The 21,667-nt window shown below is 37.5% G+C and overlaps 1 protein-coding gene across 4 annotated transcripts in view; it reads right to left on the reverse strand.

Moving 5' to 3' along the window:
• GRIA3 (glutamate ionotropic receptor AMPA type subunit 3) overlaps window positions 1–21,667 on the reverse strand; it is a 344,281-nt gene that overhangs the window by 54,065 nt on the left and 268,549 nt on the right. For 3 of the 4 annotated variants that reach the window (XM_077145651.1, XM_077145654.1, XM_077145652.1), the window contains exon 12: window positions 18,583–18,781. In XM_077145651.1, coding sequence (XP_077001766.1) covers window positions 18,583–18,781 — 199 coding nt within the window. Of the gene's footprint in view, window positions 1–18,582; window positions 18,782–21,667 lie in introns of those variants that run through there. The other variant, XR_013169443.1, reaches the window with a different exon arrangement.

A 21,667-nucleotide genomic window follows, 5' to 3' on the forward strand; every position in this document is an offset into this window, starting at 1 on the left:
TTATGAAACATATTGCACAAACAGGCAAAAAAAAAAAAAAGAGAGAACATGTTATCTGAGGGTACATATATCTCCAAACCACTATAATCAGCAAAAGGTGCACTGATTAGAAAATTGACTAACTGCCTACTCCTACCCCCACTGATAGCTGGTGTGGATGAAGGCTATGCAATTTGACTTTGGAGCTGGAAAGCACTTCTCTTCTGCTTGGGAATAATAACATTGTTACCATCATCCTGGTTCCATATTCAATGGATTCCTCATGCACACTTCATGGATGTGCGCCTTTGATAATCATCACGCTCCTGTTTACCTAATACTCCTAGCATGTTAAAATAACTGAATTAATGAAAAGGAGGAAGAGAGACAGGATTACAGCAACCTTACTTCTTTTTTGAAGACCTCAAGAATCTTATTTTCAGTCCAGTTATTTTGCCCACCATATCACCCTTTTCTAGAAAGATGTACCCTCACTACCCTTCCTTGGCAAGGATGGTAAAGGGGGTCCAGCTCAGATTCCCTCACCATCACCTCTGTGTACTCCCAAGAAGCTTCATCCTTCAGAGCCATCCACCCACAGTCTTCTATGTGGTGAGACTGAACCCTTTGTTTCCTTAATGCCTCTCTAAGAAACTGTTGCACAGTGCTCAGACACAAAAGGTAAAATAGGAGAAAAGAAAGAGGGTAAGGAGCACAGAGTGGGATATTAGAAGAGGACTTCTGGCTAAAGGGCAGAAACATTCAGGCTCCTGGTCTATCTTTTCCTTCTGTACCATTTTAAAATTACATTTCTCTTCCTGACAGCATTTATGTCTTCCTAATTTAGAGCTCTTTCTAGTGAGCAGGTTCATGTCTGACCAGCTATCATCCTCTAGGTTGGAAATTTTGAGGCATGAAGTTCCCTGAAGTCTCCTAAAAAACAGTAACAAGTATAGCTGCCTTATTATAAAAGCGTGTTAAAGGACAAAAGGGGGTGGGATGAGGAGGGGTTGTGTGATAGTAGGAGAGAGCTCTTATTGCAATTCCTCATTCTGTCCCTTTTCATTTTTAAAGACATTTGTCTTGCCCATAGCTTCCAACCATATTTTAATACTCGAGCTTCCCCATGTGAAGGCCAACTTTTCTGTTTGTCCATCTATTGTCTCCTAAGCTAGGGAATTTTAAAGCCTGGGACACTCTGAAGTCTCTGTAAAAACACCAACAGCAGCTCTGACCACAAGACATACCACACATTAAACAGGGAAAAGGAGAGGGTGAGAGCTGGTAGGAGAGCTTCTGTTATTCTGACAGAAGTTGCTAAGCTTCTGGTCTAATTCTGTCCTATTTTCCCTTTTATGAAATTTATTGGCTCCTACTCTCTTTTTATGTTCTCTAGCTTTTGTTTTCTCATTCTGATCAGTACCTAGAGATGTTTAGCTAAATTCTTCCTGGTAGGTTTATTTGAGGTAAGAGGCACCCAAAAGTCTCTGTAAAAGCACTAACATAGCAGTACTGGCCACCTAAGACCCAGCATGGTAGGAGTATCTAGTCCCTTAATCCATCTTCTAGTTCTGTTCCATTTTTCTCCCCTAAAAATTCCTCTTACTTGAAAACCTTTACCTAGGTTATACTGATTGAAAAATCATCACTGATTATAGGGCTTCCTAAAGGATCCATAAGGACATTAGTATAACAGTCCTGGTCACCCAAAACCCACTCAGTTAAAGGGGCAATGGAAAAAGAATGTCGTATGAATTATGAGGTAAAAACTTAGATCAGATGGTAAACATTTCAAAGCTCCTGGACATTATTACCATGCATCATCATTTTTTCTTCCTCTTTTAATTTTCAGGAACTTTTATTGCCATAGTCTCCAGCTACATATATAGCTTGAGCTTCCTTATGGTGTCCTGTACTTGGGGCTCCCCGAAGCCTCTGCAAAATGCTAACATTTGAAGTTGAGAGGACCAACCCAACTTCAGGCTCTAGCATCTGAAACGAACATCTACCATTGATCTTTGCTGATCCAAAGGCCACTTATTCCTTTCTCCCATTTCCTAACAAGAACACCGAGAGGAGGAGGCTCCAACTCAACCATTCAATTGTCATCACTCTCACAACATCTCTCCCTGTCAGACAAGTTCCAGCTACTCTTACTTAGACTTCTCTCTGCCCCAGAGACTCAACCTCCAGTCTCTTCCCTGGATTCCTCATATAAGATTAATAGAAAAAAAAGTAATTCCAAATAATCAAAGCATAAATACCCTTATACATTGTGTAGTCAAATGTTCCTGAAATCGTGGCTTTTGGTCACCTATATTGGAATCATTTGGGGGTGTTAATTTAAAAACACAGATTATTGGAACCCATAGAGTCAACATATTGGTGGAGGGGGTATGAGACCCATTAACTTGTGTTTTAAAATAATTCCTTGAATGGTTTGATATGCAGCCAGTTAGGGAAAACATTGGTGTAATGCAGTCATTCAACAAATTCTTGAGTCTCCTATTCAACATCCATGACAAGTGGCCATTAGCTTATTATTGCAACCCTTCAATAATGAACAGCTCACTATCTATGGAGGCAATCCATTCTACTTTGGCTTGCTCTATTAGAATGATCCTTTTACATTCATATAAAAATTTTATCCTTTTAATATTTACTCCTTTGTTTTTGTTCTCTCCCTTAGGGCCACACAGAACAAGTCAAATCCATTTTTAAAATTTCTACCCTTCAAATATTTGAAGACTGTTCTAATACATCTGTTATTGCATATGTTCTTCAGGCTAAATAAACTCAACTCTTGTCAAGTAGGAAACAGTCTCATAAAAATTTTCAGGTAAGCCCCTGAAGGGGCTCTTTGGGAGATTCTAGATAGAAATATTTTAAGATAAGGCAACAATGAATTATGAGAACAATGGTGTCCTCTAGATACCAACTCTAAAAGACTGGATGTCTCCTTCAATCACCTGTCCTTTACCTTTAACACCTTTTCATGAATCTGTATTAAATAAATTTACCCCTCTTCCTTGAATTTACTTATATATCTCCTCAATCATTGTCCATGCTATTCCCAACCTTCCTGTTTATACAATTGACTGAAACCCCAGGCCAAGAAAGTAGAGCAAAGTGTCTTTAAGATCCGGCTGGTGGGCAGTTTACTCCCTCATTCTTTTGTATATAATAATTTTAATAATATGATAATCATCATAGTTACTCAAATTTTGTTATGTGTGCATATGTATGTGTGTGAGCATGTCTGTTTGGAGGAAAGGGGCATGATACAAACATTTGGACATAAAACTTCAAACTTCTATGCAAAGGAGTTTTAATTTTATTTTCTTCATGATTAATTCATTCATACTACCACATTCAAGAAAGGAGCTGGTTATCTCATCTGAAACAATGTCTAATGTAGCAGGGTTATTTTTAAATATGAAAGATTCACCAGCAAATCTTCCTTCATTAGGTATTATTTGTCAAAACATAGAAGCATTTTGCTTTACAATATTGGTTCCTCAAACTCATGTAAAGGAAAGCAAAATATTTTTTGGATGGTCCCTTTTTAATGAATCTTCATCCTCACCTGCAAAATGTGAATTATGAAATTAGAAATAGAGCAGTGTTCAGAGCATGTTGGTCTCAAACCCTGATTTCAAATTTACACTTGGGAGGCTATATATTGATTTCTACTAGATACTATTGTTTCAAAGCAATAATTCTTCCTTGGAAAATAATTGTTTTATCCTTCTTAAACTCCTCTCTCCACCCACCTCCAGAGAACATATATACACTATTTCATACATCAGTCAATAGTGGCCTGGGTCTAAGATAATATAAAGCCAGGCATTATCATTAAGGATTTTTGGGGGGGCATAAATATATTCTCACACACTTCTTGAACTATTTCTGAATTTTCTTTCCTTATAAATATTTTCAGAATGTCTCTTTCCCTAGAAGCCCTTCCTGATGAACATCTGCCTCCTTTATTTTCTACATACTGGATTCAGGGGTAATATGGCATCTCCTATTTCTTCCTCAGAGTGTCTAGGACAGCATTCTTTATCCAGTAGGTTGGAGAATTAATGGTACCACCCAATATGAAAAACAGTCTTTAAACTCAAAGGAAATAAAATTAAGAATCAAATAAATCAGGTTGTGGACACATAAAAATTTTGCTGAAACTGGAAAGAATTCAGATTTCTCTAGACATAGCAGCTAACTGCTTTCAGGAACATCTTCTTTCAGGTACCAGGAAGTATGTAAATAGGTGATCACTTTTGGGGATAGCTTACAATCAGATGCCTAGAATCAGAACTGGAAAGAAATGTAATAGAGCATCCCTGTCCAAAGCCTTCCCTCCAGACAGGGAACATTGTAAACCATTAGAAGAGAAAAAGAACAATGGGTTCCATTCTACCATCCATCACCTGCATTCTAGTGCAATCCTGCTGGGGTACCAAAATTGTAGGACACATTGAAAGAAGAAGTGTGCTCCTGTAAGTTTTTGCTAAAAGCTATAATCACTAACTAAACTATCCAGGTCCCTCTATACAACTGTGTAGTCAAGGTGGAGCTTTAGATTTTTTTTTAGTACATACACATATACACATACATTTGGAGGAAACTTTATGAAATTAACTAAGGTTCTGCCTCCCATACCAGTTACCTGTAGCCCTCTTCCTATCGAGGCAGAGACATTTATTTCCTCAGAGAACATTAAGATTGTTAGAGTGTGAATGGGAAGAAAACAGAGCATAAAGTACCATCACATATTTAGATTTTAGAAAATTGTAGCAGAGACATTATCTTAAAAGCCAAGTTTTAAATTACAAAGACCCAAACTTTTAGATAAATAATTTTCCCAAATTTCAAAATTCTAAGGCCTAAAGGATAATAAAAGAAAGTATGAAGTTTATGCCATAATCTATATATTGGAAAGCAAATGGATAAAGAACCAGACTAATTATCCTTGGAGTCCAGATAAGAGCTGAGGCAGAGACGAGTGCAAAAAAAGTCAAATTTGGATATAGTCTCTATGCCCATTCCATCCCCTCCCTTGCCTCTCCAAAAAAGAGATTTGAGGTTTCCAAAGCAGAAATAATGACTTTCCTCAGTGGATGCCAGAACATGATCATACCGATTTGGGGTTAGATAGCTGCCCCTGATATCATGATGATGCTTAGTAAATCCCCTGGGATTTGTATGTTATCCCAAAGGAAAGGACGTGAAACATCCTGAAATGACTGGGAAATCAATAAATTTGCCTGAGTTTATTTGGATATGTTTTTTATTCCATGTAGCAAAAATGGTATGCAATTAAAAGAATATTTAAAAAGTTACATTTTACCCAAAATGACGTCCCGAAGCACATGACAAGATGGATGAGTTTTGAGGACATAATGCTGAGTGAAATAAGCCAGACACAAAAGGATAGATACTGAAAAGGATAGATACTGTACAAGCCCACTTTTATCACCATAGTAAAGGTAAAATCACAGTCTTATAACGTAGAACATAAGGGACTTAGAGATACATAGAAGCTAGAGATGGGTGAACAGTTAGCTAATAAGGTTGAAATCAAATGTAAGGGATTAGATAGAAGTGAAGATGGTTCTCTAGTGGGTCGATAAGTAATATTACCATATTGAAGGTGAACAAGATTCAAAGGGATTGTACAGACCTATGTGTCCCAGTGATTAACACTAGAATTACAAGTAAGTTTTTCCAAGAACCACTTCGAAGGTATGATTCGTGTATAGAAAGTGTTTAAGTCCAGGGTAAATGGGAAAACTGCTATTACATGCTATGGGCTGTGTTTAACCGGAAAACATCAGCAGAACCACAGCAACAGCAGGGGTAAATAATTGCGGGGAGGACAAGAGTTAAAGGGAGGTTTAGATTTCCTATTTGGTGAGGGTTTGTTTGTTGGTTATCTTTATCTTGGGAATAATGAAATTATCTAAAATTGAGAGTGCTGATGGACTGTGGACTTTGGGCATTTTACATGATACTTAATGAATGCAGGTGGCTGAAGGATGCACTGACTAAAAAGTAGATTGGCGAGTGGTGGTGTATACATATGATTGAATATTGTCCTGCTACAAAAAGGAACGAAGTCATGAGGAATGATCTGAATGAAACTGTGGGACATTTGTTGAGGCAAAATAAGCCTTAGACAAAAGAACAATTATTGTATGGTCTCCATTAGAAAATGCTAATAAGAAAACAGAGGCCTAGATTGTAAGCTCTTATAGCAGACACGTTGAGTCCAGAGTGGTAATTATTATTTCTGGATTTTGAGAGGATGTTTTATATATCTATAACCTGGTATTTAGAGATAAGAATGAAGCTGATCAGGTTGGGATTAAGGTAATTCAGAACAGGGGTAAGGAAGACATAGTCTATATGTCAGAACCATACCTACTCCTTGAGACCAAAGGAAGAAAGTTTCATTTTGTATGGAATCTAAATTTTTTGTGGCATATAAACTAACTCAACCTTTCTGGATAGCTCATTTGAACAACTGAAACACAGAGCCCAGAATAAAAATGAGGGCCTTTAATTCTGTATAGCTTAATGTAATGCTTGGATACATATTAGAATATATTAACAGATAATCAAAAAGTATTGGCAAAGTCCCTTGAGGGACGGGAGAAACAACATGGAACTATTAAACTTTACCATCAGGGAACCCCCTGATTCTGTGTCAAACTTTAGGGACACACAAATTAAAGCCATGCCCTTGATCTTGAGGCTTACTCTTGCGAAGGCTTACTCTTGTGAAGGTAGCAGAGAAGCTTAGCCTACCTACATATGCCTAAGTGTTACTTCTGGAGGACCTCTTTTGTTGCTCAGATGTGGCCTCACTCTCTCTAAGCCAACTCTGCAAGTGAAATCATTGTCCTTCCCACTGCATGGAACATGACGTCCAGGGGTGAAAGTCTCCCTGGTAATGTGGGAGATGACTCCCAGGGATGAATCCAGCCATGGCACTATGGGATCAACAATTCCATCCTGACCAGAAGGGGGGAAAAGAACTGTAACTAACAAAGTATCAGGGGTTGAGAGAGTTAAAAAAACATTTGAGAGGCTACTCTGGTGGTCACTATTACACAAGCTTCAATTCGACATTGCTACCTATCATAACTTGCCAAACCCCAACCAAAACCATTCCAACCAACCCTAAAGCAGTACTTATGGCAATATATAATATTCCACAAAGGTTCCATGCACTAGGGTAACTTTCCAGAAAGCTACAACCTCCAGATGGGTCCCTGGGCCAGATAAGTCCATAAACCTAGAGGGCCCAGCATCTCTAGAACTTCAGATAGTTCCATCTCCCTACACCATTATTATTGACAACCCCTTCTAACCTGAAAAAGTTAGAATAGCCATAGCCTAAATAACCCTAAGGAGTGGAATAGAAAGATCAAAGGTGATGGTGAAGTTATACAGAGAAGGTAGGGCTTAACAAACAAATATGATTGCTGAATCATTAAATTGCGATTTCTTTTAGTCTTGGTATCTTAGAGCAACTAGAAGTAAAAATCTAAAACTGTGGAAATGTAACCCATACTAAACTCTGAAATCTGTTCTCCAGCTAATTGTGCTGTTGTGCTTTGAAATTTATTGCTTTTTTCGTATATATGTTATTTTTCACAAAAAAGAAAATAAAGTCAATTGCGATGATAAAAAAATGTTTATTCCTTCTAGCCTCTTATGTTCTGGAGCAGCTAGAAGGAAAAATCTGAGAGGATGGTATGGTAACCCGTGACAAACTCTGGGATCTGTCCTGTAACTACTTGTTGAAGAGTGCATTGAAAACTACTGATTTTTTTCTTTCTTTGCTTTGTATAATGTTATATTATACAGTAAAAAAGTTAAAAAAAAGTTATGTTTTTGCAAAATGGAGTTAATCACCTGTGAAAATATACCTCTACCAAAAAATCACCTTCTAAAAAGATAGTCATAAGGTACAGTAAAGGCATCAATCACTAGAGGATACCGGATTTTTAAAAGTGCTTTGAGAACTAACATGATGATACTTCTTATTTTCCCACCTGTTGAAAAAGTTTCCTGATCAATTCTAGTGAATCTTTTCAGCCTTGGTTACTACAGTTTAACATGTATTCCTGGGTCATTGAAAGAATGGAAGACAGAAATTTCATCAGCAATCACTGCAGAGGGATGTAGGTGAAAACCTGTCATTTTTGACTCCTCCCTTTCACTCACATATGTTATCCAATCCATCAACAAATTCTGTGTCTGTACCTCCAAACTATATTCTAAATCTGATCACTTTACAAAATCTCTATTGCTATTCCTCTAGTGTGGGACTACCATAATCAGCTGGTTCCTTCAGCCCACCCCCACCCCTAACATTACAATCTACTCTCCAGTTAGAAGCCAGAGTGATCTTTCTAGAACAGAAATGAGAGTGCATCATTTCCTTGATTGAAACCATCTAGAGGGGTTCCTTCCCACTGCAACCAGAATAAAATTCAAATCTCCTTTTTGGATGGTATACAAGGCCCTACATAATCAGGTCTTGAGTTACCTTTCTGAGATTGTCTTCCTTCAATCTCTCACATCCCCACAAACTAAGCTTCAGCCACAAAGATTTTTATTCTTTTGCTTAAATATGGCAGGTTGTTCCTACTCCAGGACCTTTACCCTGGTCATTCCTTCTGTTTGGAATACTTTTTCAACAGCTCTTCATATGGCTGCCTCTTTTTAACATTCAGCACTCTAATCAAATGTCATCTCTTTAAAGAAGCTTTCCCTGATCTCCCCTCAGCTCCTAGTTAAACTCTTCATAATACCCTATAGCCAACTCAGTACCTGAAATTATTTTATGTATCTTTTTGTTTATATGTTTATTGTTGGTCTTTTTCCAACAGAATGCAAGCACCTTGAAGGTAGGGATTCTGTCTTGATTCTCCTATTGTAACCTTAGTGTCTAAACTGGTATGGTAGAAACTCAACATTTATTTACTTGCTTACTAAAACATAGATGTTGAAAACCAGAATGAATAAATTTGATTGCAGGAAACCACCTAATATTTTACTGAAAAAATTCATATTCAGGTTCTGTTTGTGTGAGATGACTTTTCCTTTCAAAAGTAAAATGTACCAATTTATGTGCATATAATTAATGTCACTAAACTGTACGCAGAAATGTGGCTAAAATGGGGAATTTGGGGTTGTGTATGTTCCCACAATAAAAGTAAAATAAAATTGAAGTGCAACCATCAAGCATTCCAGTTAATTGATTGTTCTTTTAAGTTGAGTTTTAGTAAGTTAAAATTTTACTTAATAGATCTTTAGGGTAAAGTTTTTAAACATCTACATGGTGATGAAGAATTGTAAACAATTGACTTATGCAATCTTGCCAGGTGAGCTCATGGAAAACCTAATTGCACAGGAAGTCTATTAGATTATTTGCCTTTGTCAAATAAGAGAACAAAGTGAGAAACTGAGATGAATTCCCCCAGGGAAGAAAGTTTTAGAATTCTCACAAAGATCTTGGAGCCCTGTGTGATATTAATTAATCTGGTATTGTTCGAGAGTTGGCAGCCTCATAGAATAGGAATACTTAACCCCGCTTAGGCTTTCCAGGGTGTGAAATGCTCTCATAAGCAAGTAGGTTACCTGGATAGGCTAATTAAATCCATATGGTTGGTTACTTTGGGCAGATGGTCTGCATGCCGCCTTGGAAGCACCTAAATTTCTAATGGTTTTCAAGGGTAACTCTAAATTGTGCAAGTGGAAGTTGCTGAATTTTCAGGTCACAAAGGAATGACTAACTAGGAGATGTTGTACTTATAATTAAGGGTAGGAGTAGAATTAGGCAGATAGGTAAGGAAAAAAATCAGCTTTCTCTCTCCTCCTAATGCTAGAACCAATTCCCCCCCTCTTTTCCCCGGAGGAAGCAGAGATTATTTTATTTTTGAGAAGTACTTACTTTACAGAACCTTGCCTGGACAAAAAATTGCCCTGTTTTGGGGCATTTTTCCTAAAGTTTCTTGGGATTTATAGAACCCTTCATACTTTTAAAGCATTTTCTATGATAGTGTGCTTTCACCAATCTCATAAGGAAGGTAGAGCAAAGAATATTCTCATTTGATAGATGAGAAAACTGAGACTGAATATTAAAAGGAAAACACAAGAGACATTGGTGAATGTGGGAATTAGATAGCATTTTTATCTATCTTGCTTTTTCCAGTTATAGCCACACCATGACATAACCCTTGGCATATCAGAAACTATAACAAGCCACGGAATAATAGGGCTTTTCTGAATTTACAGCATTCACTCTAGTTATATGCGTGTCTTCCTTTTCTTTGCCTTCTTTTCTTGTATCCCTTTGAAGTTGTCAGAGCGTGGAAAAATGACATTTAATAGTGTTCATTTGTTTCCTTTTTGAGTTGGTTCATCAAGGGGGATAAAAACAAAGATCAATCAGGAGATGAGACTGACGCCTTAACAGGTGTTTCCTGGAGGGTTGATTTATGTGTAATACCCATGTTTCTGTGAATACTCACACAGGAAAGACACTGACGTAGAGGGAATAAGGACTTAGCCTGGACTCAGAGCATTAGGGTCTCAGTTCTAGCTCTTCTCTACTGTCTTGAATGACATTCAGCAAATCACAATCTCATCCTACCTCAGTTGAATCCTCTATGTAATGAAGGGTAATAATACCTGTTCTAATTGCACCACTAGGTTGTTGTATGGATTGTATATGGTAACGCATGTGAATATGTGTTGAACACTGATAATCTGTTAGATATTAAGCTCCCAGAAGGTAGAAGCCATTTCTCTTTTATTAATCAACTGGCTGATCTTCCTGCCATGGTTTGGAAGAATCATTAACTCTGCTTCTATTTACCATGGAGCATGCACAATAGAATGGTCCATACTGGGAAGCTGCCACATAGAATTGAACAACTTCAGCTGCACTGGAGGGATGGCCACCTAGGTCTCTGACATAGCTATATTTTAAGTCAATCCATCCCAAACACAACTTCCAAACATGTAAAAAAAAAAAAAGTCTAGGTATTTTTGCATGGATTGATAAAAGACAGATACTTAATTTTGTTTATAGATTTGGCATCCCAGTGCCTAGCATAGAGCTTAGCACACAGAGCATGTTTACAAAAAGAGTTATTGAAAGAGGGGTAAACAGAGGATGGAATATGAGACATCATTACTAGTCTGTATTCATTGCCACATTTTCTTCTTTCTCTTGGAGACAGATATTAGCTGTGTTTTCAGTTGTCAACCTCTACTCTCTTGCAGATTGTCATCTCAACTCAGCCTGGGACCTACTGGTAAGGAAGGCCTATGGAACTGTAGGTTCCTGCCTATTGAGGGACAGGAAAAGCCAATAGCTGTCTAAATGTATGTTTCTCTCTTCCAGACACCTGTTTGGCCAGGCCTCAGCATCCTCAACTTGTGGCTGCTGCTCCATCTCCAGTCTTGCCTTCTAGGGGACTATGAGCTTTGTAGTGTAAGTGTATTATATAACTTAAGAATGTAATAATTCTTCTATAAGATGGTATCAAATTAGGCATGTGAAAACAGAAAAACAATTTTTCTTTTCTATGTTACAAAGAAGTATATACAAGAGATATCTCTGACCTACCATCCTTTAGTCCCAACTCAACTCTTGTTGCTGTTATATTTATGGTTTGGCTGTATTCTCAAACATTTGGTCACACCACGTGTGTCTGCAAACTAATTAAAATTGGTTGCAGTTGTCTGGATAAATTGTCTGCCAAAACTTCAAATTCATTGTAGTACTTGGTAATAAAATTTTTCAAAAAGTATTTTACATTTGCTGTGTTCCTAAAACAGGGGTAGGGGATGGGTTAAGGGTTCAGAGAGGTCTGTCAGACATACAGCTCAGTTTTAAGAGAGTTTAAAGATTGATGCTTAGATTGCTTGATCATGCAAAAATGTCGACATATTCAGCATAGGGGTATTTGTAGAGAAATTTTTTCTTCTTTTCCCTAAATACTTCAAAAGGCCTTAAACCCAGCATATGTTAAATAAGTGCATACTCCAATTGAAAATACTTTGAGTGTGTATGATTCTGAATGTGTAAACAGAATCTAAATACTGTAAGCAGGGACTACTTCCCAAATCAACCTGGGAGAATCCTCCAATTGGCTGCGTGCATTCCCACTAAAAAATTACAAATTAAAAATGGCAATGACAGTAACTGTGAATGTGACCTTGTTTGAAAATCAGGTTTTTGCAGATATATTCAAGTTAAGATGAGGTCATATTGAGACATAGAGAGAGAAGTCCATATGAAAATGGAGGCAGAGATTGGAGTGATCCATCTACAAGCCAACAAATGCCAAGGATTGACAACAAACACCAGAATCTAGAAAACCTGAGCAAGGATTCTCCAGTACAGATTTTGGAGGGTGTATGGCCCTGGTGACAACTTGATTTTGTACTTCTAAACTCCAGAACTGTGATACAATAAATTTCTTTGTTTTAAGGAGAGAGAGAGAGGGACTGCTGATAACAATAAAAAAGTAATGTTGAGGCTCATGAACCATAAAAAAGAATGCCATTGTAGAACACTATAGTAACAAATGGTGAAATCTGAGGAAGGTCTGTATATTGGATAATTTTACTTTCTTAGAGTTAAATAAGTTTTGATAACTGTGTAGGGCTATGTAAGTAAATCTCCCTGTTTTTAGGAACTATGCACTGAAGCATTTAAGGGTTGTTTTAGTTTCCTTAGCTGTTCAAGCAAATACCATGTAATAGGTTGGTTTAAACAATGGGAAACTTATTAGCTCACGGTTTTGAGGCTAGGAGAAAGTACAAATCAAGTTGTAATCAAGTTGCTGCTTTCTTCCTGAAGACTGGTATTTTGTGTGTGGCTGCCAGTGATCGTTGGTCCTGGGTGTCTCTGCTGCAGGGCATTGCACATGGCGGCCTCTCCTGACTTCTCCCTTCTCTTCTGGGTTCCATTGACCTATAGGTTCTTGATTTCTCTTTCTGTCTGGGCTGGTTTGAAACTCTGTACCCCCCAAAATCCATGTTCTTTAACCTTGATTCTGTATTGTGGGTGGGACCTGTTGATTAGGTGATTTTCATAGACATGCATCTCCACCCGTACAAGGTGGGGTCACTTACTGGAGTCCTTTAAGAGGTAACCATTTTCGAAAAAACTTCAGAGCCTACACAGCCAGAGACCTTTGGAGATGCAGAAGGAAAATGCCCCTGGAGAAGCCATATGAAATGAGAGGCCTGGACTTGGCCATGTGCCTTCCCAACTCATAGAGGTGTTCTGGACCCACCAGCCTTTCTTGGGCCAAGGAATCTTTCTCTGGATGCCTTAGTTTGGAGATTTTTATAGCCTTAGAACTGTAAACTTGCAATTTAATAAATCCCCTTTTAAAAGCCATTCCATTTCTGGTATATTGCATTCCAGCAGTTTTAGCAAACCAAAACACTGTTTTACCTATTTGGATTTCATTCTGTTTGTAAAGGACTCCAGTAATAGAATTAAGACCCATCCTGATTGAAACGGGCCACATCTTACCAGAAGTAACCTCATTAAAGTTCCCATTACAATGAGTTCACATCCACAGAAATGGATGTGAACATATTTTTTTTCTGGGGTACATACAGCTCCAAACCGAAGGAGCATGATGTCTGCAATTTGTCTCAAATGATTTAGAAAAAAGAATACGATATGTATGTATAGAAATGTGTGTATAACATACATGTATATGTCTATATCTGTGAATAGATATACGTGTGAAAATTATTAAAAATGTGACAAAATGTTAACAATTGGGGAATCTGGATAAAATTTGTATGAGAATTATCTGTCCTATTACTGCAACTTTTCTATAGGTTTGAAATTATTTCAAAACAAAAGTAAGAAAAAAGTTATTTTGTAATAAAATGTTCTCTGTGAGTAATCCAACTGTGCTTCATGGGGCTAACAATGATTGCAACTCAGAAGACAGGACTTTACCCTCAGCGACCTGATAATGTTCAATTCTTCTGTCCTTTCCAGGGCACTAGAGCAAATCACCCCACCCTCTCTTCTCTTCTTCTTTTATATTTACTTTCTTAAGAGGGTTAAATGGAAGATTTTAGTCTCCTTGTTGCTAAAGTGAATAACATGCAATGAGTTGGCTTAAACAATATGGATTTATTGGCTCACAGTTTTGTGGCTAGGGGAAATCCAAATCAAGGCCTCATCAAGGTGGTATTTTCATCCTGAAGACTGGCATTCTGAGGATGGCTGCTGGTGACCCTTGGTCCTTGGCTTTTCTGTCTCATGACAATGAACATTATGTCCTGTTTTAGTTTACTAATGCTTCAGGAATACAATATACCAGAAATGGTTGGCTTTTATAAAGGAGATTTATTAAGATATAAGTTTATAGTTCTAAGGCTATAAAAATGTCCAAACAGGCATCCAGAGAAAGATGCCTTAATTCAAGAAAGGTCAATGGCATCTGAAACACCTCTGTCAATTGGGAAATCAAGTGGCTAGCCTCTGCTGGTCTTTTGGCTTCTGGTTTCAAACAGCTTCCCTGGAATTGTTTCTTTCTGTATTCCCAAACATCTCTGTCTGTGTTGGCTCTGAGATTTTTCTAAAATGGTTCTCTCTTAAATGACTCCAGTAAGCAGATTAAGACCCACTTTTAATTGGTGGAGATACATCTCCATGGAAACTACCTAATCAAAAGGTCCCAGTCACAATTAGGTGGGTCACATCTCCATGGAAACAACCTAAGCAAAAGGCCCCACCCTAAACAATAGGTCAGCCCCCACAAGATTGGACTAGGAATAAGACCATGACTTTTCTAGAGTATACAACAGCTTCAAAACAGCACATGGCCTCTCCTGGATTCTTTCTTCTCTTACCAGTTCCATTGATTTTTGGTTTCTGGATGTTCCCTGTGGCTTTCTCTCTGTCTGAATTCCATTCTGCTTATAATGAACTCCAGTAATTGAATGAGGGCCCATCCTGATTGAGTTGGGTCACACCTTAACTGAATAACCTTATCAAAAGGTCCTATTTACAATGGGTTTCACATCCATAGGAATGGATCAAGTTTAAGAACATGTTTTTCCAAACCACCACAGTGAGTAGTGAATATGTTGTTTCAAAAAACACCCTCCATTTGTTCCCAAATTATCTTCAATTGGAGTATGGAGAAGTATCTGGAAAAGAAATTAAACATCCTAGTTGTCTTCTAACATTTCTAGAGGTCTGAAGGTAGGAGAATTTTGGAACTGCTTTTTCTCTAGTGTACTTCATAGCATGCATTTGTGTCAGGTTAAATTTCCAAAACCTGAGGAATGATCATTTCAGTGCAACTTTCCAAATCATAGTAGTATTTCTCTGGGCAGTTAGAATAAAGCTGTTGGCTTTTTTTTTTTTTTCAATCTTGTGTGCCTCCACCTCTGGTTGGGACATTGAGTTTTGAAGCTGCTGTCTAAGGAAATCAGTTTTCAAGTCAAGAAAGTTGAGGATAATATTTCAAATTTCTCATGTAGCTGCATGCATTTTTCTCATTCCCTCCCTCCCTTTCCTGATGGAACAGGTCCCTCTGTGCCAGTGACTTTAGGTGATTCTAAGATGACAACTACGATAGTTCAGAAATGAGAGAAACCAAGGAATCACTTAGATATACTGTCATTGCAATGACAACCTTACCTAGGATGAGTAAAAATGTCTGCAGGGCAATTAGATAAGAATTTTTATTTAATTTATTTCTCTATCTTAGTGGGAGAGCTAGAGGGCTAGCTCCAGGCTATTTTAGGGAATTAATATTTGGTCCCTGTGGTTTTAATATGAAGTGGAAATGGAAAGAAATGACCTAATATTATGTTTGAAAATATTACAAAAGTTAATTTTTCTCTACTGCTGAAATCCACTCTTCAGTCATTCCAATCTTTTTGTGTTACTCTGAAGAACCACTCTGCAGAAACCTTAGTGCTGTCACCATTAACCAACTGGATAAAAAAAAAGTGGCCCTTGGGAATTAGAAAATGATTTGCACTTTTTTATACCTAGAAATATACATCTTCTTCCGTAACCAGCTTTTCAAAACAGGACCATTTCCATAAGAATTACTCATTTGTTGTAAAGGTCACTAGGAATTGATGAACATTAGAAATTGCAAACAAATTAGAATGAGGCAATAGCTATGATCTGAATTGAATGTAGATTCAAATTGGCTCCAATAATATGATACTCTTTAATGAAATCATGATTAAATGTTTAGCCCAGTTTTTGAGAAAGACACAAAACGAGTTGGGGATGGGGCGTATGCATGGGACAATGATTGTTTCATCACACACTCCAGCCTTTGTGCTAATAAGTCTTCCCAGAGAGCCTCCTTTTGCTTGCATATGGATAAAAAGCCTTTGAAATTGTAATGGGAACTGATGCCATCTATGGATTACCATTTAAAGCAACCTTCCTAATCTCTAATTGTTGTGGAAGGAAAAATGTTTCCCACTTCAACAAGTATCTTTTATAAGAGTGTCTATGTCTGGTGTATTGATATTTTAAGTTAGTCAATTACTTTATACAGGAACTTGATGTCTATTGGGATGTAAAACAGATTTCCATGGAGCTGGCCATGTGCTGACTACTTAGCAGATGGAAATCCCTGGCTTCCTGAAACCTGTGAGTGATTTCATGGGGACAGGGAATGGTCCCAGATAAGCTCCTGGGACTGCCATAGTAGTGAGGGTCCAGTACCATATTAGTCCCAGAGGTCCCTCATATCATTTTGATACTTCCTTTACTGGGTCCTCCACCCCAGTTGGGGATTCTGATCTGCTCAGGAAATGGGTGATGGAAGTGAAATATGGATTTTCTGAGTTAGGAATACTTGAGAATCCTTGAAAAGGTCCCACAACTCATCCTTTATCCTTCAAGGAGTGAAAACAATTTTTAGTTAATTGCTATAAACTTCCTAATTTGCCACAAAGCAACTGGACCAACCTCATGATAATTGTGCTGGTTTGAATCTATGGTGGACCCCAGAAAAGCCATGCCCTTTAATCCTCATTCATTATTGCTGGGTGGGAGCATTTTGATTGCTTCCATGGAGATGTGACCCACCCAATTGTGAATGGTGACTTTTGATAAGATGATTTCCATGGAAGTGTGTCTCCACCCATTGAGGGTGGAGTTGCTTACTGGAATCCTTTAAAAGAGGAAACATTTTGGAGAGAGTCCCTCTTGGTAGGGCCACAAGACAGCCAGCAGATGCCACCATGGTAGCCATGCACCTTTCCAGCTGAGAGAGAAACGTTGAACGTCATCGGCCTTCTTGAACCAAGTTAACTTTCCCTGGATGCCTTCAATTGGACATTTCTATAGACTTGCTTTAATTGTGACATTTTCTCAGCCTTAGAACTGTAAACTAGCAACTCATTAAATTCCCCTTTTTAAAAGCCATTTTGTTTCCAGTATATTGCATTCTGACAGCTAGCAAACTAGAACAATAATACGTGTAAAAATATATTTATTACTGCTTTGTTAAAAATTCATGTTTAGTGTCAACACCTGTTTATGCTGGACCTTTGAGGAAAAGCCACTAATTATTCCTGCCATCCAAAAACTTGACTGTTGGTTGGAGACAGTGATTAAATTTTTCCTCTCTTTCTACTGCCCAAGTGGCTTCTAGGTCATTGCTACAACTCATTACAGTAGGTGGGTAGAGTAGCAAGCAGTGGTAATGATAGAATGGGTCCATTTTCTGATCTAAACCAACATATTTTCCTTATAGGGACAAGTGAGAAACATTTGAGTTTTTAAAAACTTTGTTGGTATTTTTTCCGGTAAGCCTGTTACCCAGAACAAAGAACTTTATAGTTATGTGAAGTGGTTTGGCTATCATTCTATCTTTCTATTATTTCTTGCCCCAATCCCCTTTCATCTTCCCCTTGACAGAGTTTACATAGCTTTACTACCTTTTGCTAGTGAACATTTTGCTGTTTCTCTGCTAAGGTTTAGTCTATTGTGGGAACATAAATTGACTTAAGAAATTAAAACAATACTCAGCTGCCCTGAAAATTTTCATGTCAGCAAGTACATGAGTACAAGAAACAAATGTAATACATTTTAATAGAAAACCCACATCTAAAATAGACTATGCAATTTTTTAGAGTCTATCTTGCATCAGAATCCTAATCAAAGTCAGTTACCTAATTTCTGAGAAATAAAATTGTTGCTTTTGTAACAGTTAGAAGGGAGAACAAAGATTAGGTGGTCCAAACCCCTCATTATTCAAATAAGAAAGAAGTTAAATGATTTGCCCAAGGATAATCACTGTGGCAGACTTGGTATTCAAACCTGGAAGTTCAAACTCAGTGCTCTCAACATGCCAGTTGTTATGCCTTACATGAGTCATCATAGTTCTAAAAGGCAATGAATTAGGTCACCAATCAAGCAGTGCTACATTTAAGATGCTCTCTTTTGATAATATTACCATCACATCCCAATCCTACCTTAAAAGCACTATGAATTTGCCTTTGTGAAAAGATGTTAAAACAAAAACCAGCAGATACAATTAGCTGTAAAACACTTACTCTGAAAAATTCTTTTGTTGAACCAGAGTCCAAGGTCCCATATGCAATTTCAGTCTGCTTAGCTAAGTCTTCAGCACTCTCTATGGGAGAAACCATCCTCTCCACAGTCAGGAAAGCAGCAAGATTGGCAGTATAAGAAGAAATTATGATCAGGGTGAAGAACCACCAAACCCCTCCGACAATGCGCCCAGAGAGTGATCTACAAAACAAAACAAAGATAAATCCAGACCCAAAGGGTCCCAATTGCAGTTTAAAGAATCTTGTCTTTATTTTGGAAAGAAGAGTGGTTTCAGCAGGGTAGATGAAGGAGGGAAGTAGACGATGGGAGGGAACTGAAACATCAGCAAAAGTCACATGTTAACAACACCCAATGTCATGATGATATGATGATGTGGCATGTATGATGCTTTTCAGGCCTGTATGGATTTCAAAGCAAGATTCTTTTTAATCACAGAGAAAAATATATTCACTTCAGGCTCCTGTATACACGTAATAATTGTACTTACTGAGTTATTTTCTTGTGAATGAATTTTCTGGGCAAGTATAAAAGACTGCTCTATTTCTTTTAAGGCAGTGGTTCTCAAAATTGGCTGCACATTAGAATCACCTAGAATATTTTTTAAAGTCCTATTGACCAGGCCATGAAGAACTAATTAAATTAGAACCTTGGGAGGTGAGACCCAGGCATGTATATTTTTTAATGCTCCCTAAGTGATTAAAAGGTGCATTCAAGTTTGACACCACTGATGTAAGAGGATTTTATGAGAGAAACAGAGTAAAAAACCTTTCCACATTTGAAGAGAAATGGGAAGTTACTGGTAAAGAGAACTATTCACTTTGAGTTTAATAAGTTTAGCAAAGACATTGCCATTTTGTGGAGTTGGTTGGTTTTGTGGAGGAAGCAAAGATTATCATCATTTCCATAAAAATGGCTAGTGGGACTCAGGAGTTTAGCAATAGGAATAGAAATACTTCCCTTTTAAAAACTAAGCCCTATGCAGCACAGAGAGTTACAGGGCTGACCCAAAGTGTAGTAAGAAACTACCTGTTTAATAGACGTGCTGAAAGGCTTGTTTACTCTATAAACCCCCACCCTCCAAAACCTCAAAATGAAAAAAAAATCTTCACTGGCCTGCCATAGATATTCTTACACTAGGTATCACCTTCTTGCCTTGTCTTCAAGAAGCATAGTCAAAATGTAACACATCACTTCAATAGCACCTATTATCACATTATCCTGGATTCGTTTTTCCATTTAATGGAGAATGGAACAGAGGCTGGGTAACTTGTAATAAGAGGGAAATTTTATTCATCAATGTTATTGTTTATTGGCATTCCCTGGGAGTGTTTAAAATGCAGATACAGAATCCCTGGGTGTCAAAGAATTTGCACTTAAACACCACAGGTGATGTTGCCACAAGTGGTCTGTAGATCAAACTTTGAGAAACATTGCCTTTTCACATCAGTGACTCAATCCTGCTTGCACATTAATAATACCTGAGGAACTTGAAACAAAAGAAAATAAATAAAGAAAGCAAAATAGACGAAAAACATGCCTAAGCCCCACTCCAGACCAATTAAATCCAATCTCTGGGAGTTGGGCCTAAGCATTAGCACAGGGTTGCAGGTCATGGTCCTCGGGAAGTGAGGGGCAGTGAGAGAGCTTTGAATGCTCAGTGATGGGTAATGGCTTCTACTGAGGAAACTTCATTTCCTTCACAATTTTGATAAAGTCTGGCTCCACCTGCAGAAATGAAAATCTAGTCCCTATGTCTTCAAATATTGCCGCATCATTCCTGGAATAGTTCTTCTCTGTGGCAGAGTTCAATTCTGGTTAAGCTATGTTCTTCCTTGCTTAGAAAAGCTCACAGGGATAAGGCCCATTTTGTTATTAAGAATAGGTGTCAGAATCTGCCACATCTCCAAGCTCTGTAAGAAGTCAGTTCTGGGCTGAGCACTGGTAAATCAAGCTCTCCTCTATCTGTACTTGCACTTTATCACTTCAAAGAAAATTTGAAATTCCTATATCCCAAGACAACCTTTTATTAACCTCAGAAACTTCCCTTGTTTTAGATTCTACACTCTGATTAAATAATTTGGGTAGGTGTATGATAAATAGTATGTTTTATTGGTTAATTCAATCAAACACTTGAATTTTTAAGTGTGTGCTTCCTGTGGGTCCATGGATACATAAAATAACCCTTATTTATTTGTTTACTGGACATAATCACTTTTGGCTTCTTGGATGTGAAATCTTCTTTGTGGCATATATTTTTAAACTGATAATTATATATTCTCTCAGGATTTCATCTGGAAACATTTACCTTTTGGTCAAAAGAAGTAAAAGCATCTGGATGAGTCAGAAAAGAATGTATCACACTTCAGTTATGAATTTGGGCCTTTCATAGCTTTTCTTCATTGTTGCCATTTGCATTTAATTTATTCTGGATTGACCTGACTTTGCAAATGATGTTTAATGTATAAAGGATTAATGGTCAAATGCAATGCCTCTAATAATAGGATAATAAAAATCATAACAATAATGGCTAACACTTACTGAGCACTTCTTATGTATCAGATTCTGTTCTAATTACTTTACATATATCAGCTCTTTTAATCTTCCATCCATATGGTTAGATACTATTTTATAGATAAGAAAACAGAGGCATTTTACAGATAAAGAAACTGAGGTACAGAAGAGAAATAGGAAATTAAACGTGCATAATTACACAATAGGAAAGAAATACCCACATTTTTGGAGTATAAAATAGCCATATTTTGTATAAGAAAATCCAGAATGCTATAAAAATTATAGAAGGTGCAGTTTTCCTACAAACATTGAGCAATACAGTTGCAGAAAAACTAAATGTGATTGGATAATTATTGTTTATTATCTGTTGTTCACTTGGAATGCAACCGTGAATGCCGCCCTTATTTGGAATGATGGGGTTTCACACAGACCAAGGGGAAAACTGACTGGAGTATTTCCAGAATCATGGTTTGATGGGAAAGACATATATTCTGCTGCTGAGAATACTAATGGTAGTTTATGCATTGCCTACTTGAAATGTGCAGGAAATAACAG

The sequence above is a fragment of the Tamandua tetradactyla genome, chromosome X (genome assembly GCF_023851605.1).
Source record: "Tamandua tetradactyla isolate mTamTet1 chromosome X, mTamTet1.pri, whole genome shotgun sequence".
NCBI lineage: Eukaryota > Metazoa > Chordata > Mammalia > Pilosa > Myrmecophagidae > Tamandua > Tamandua tetradactyla.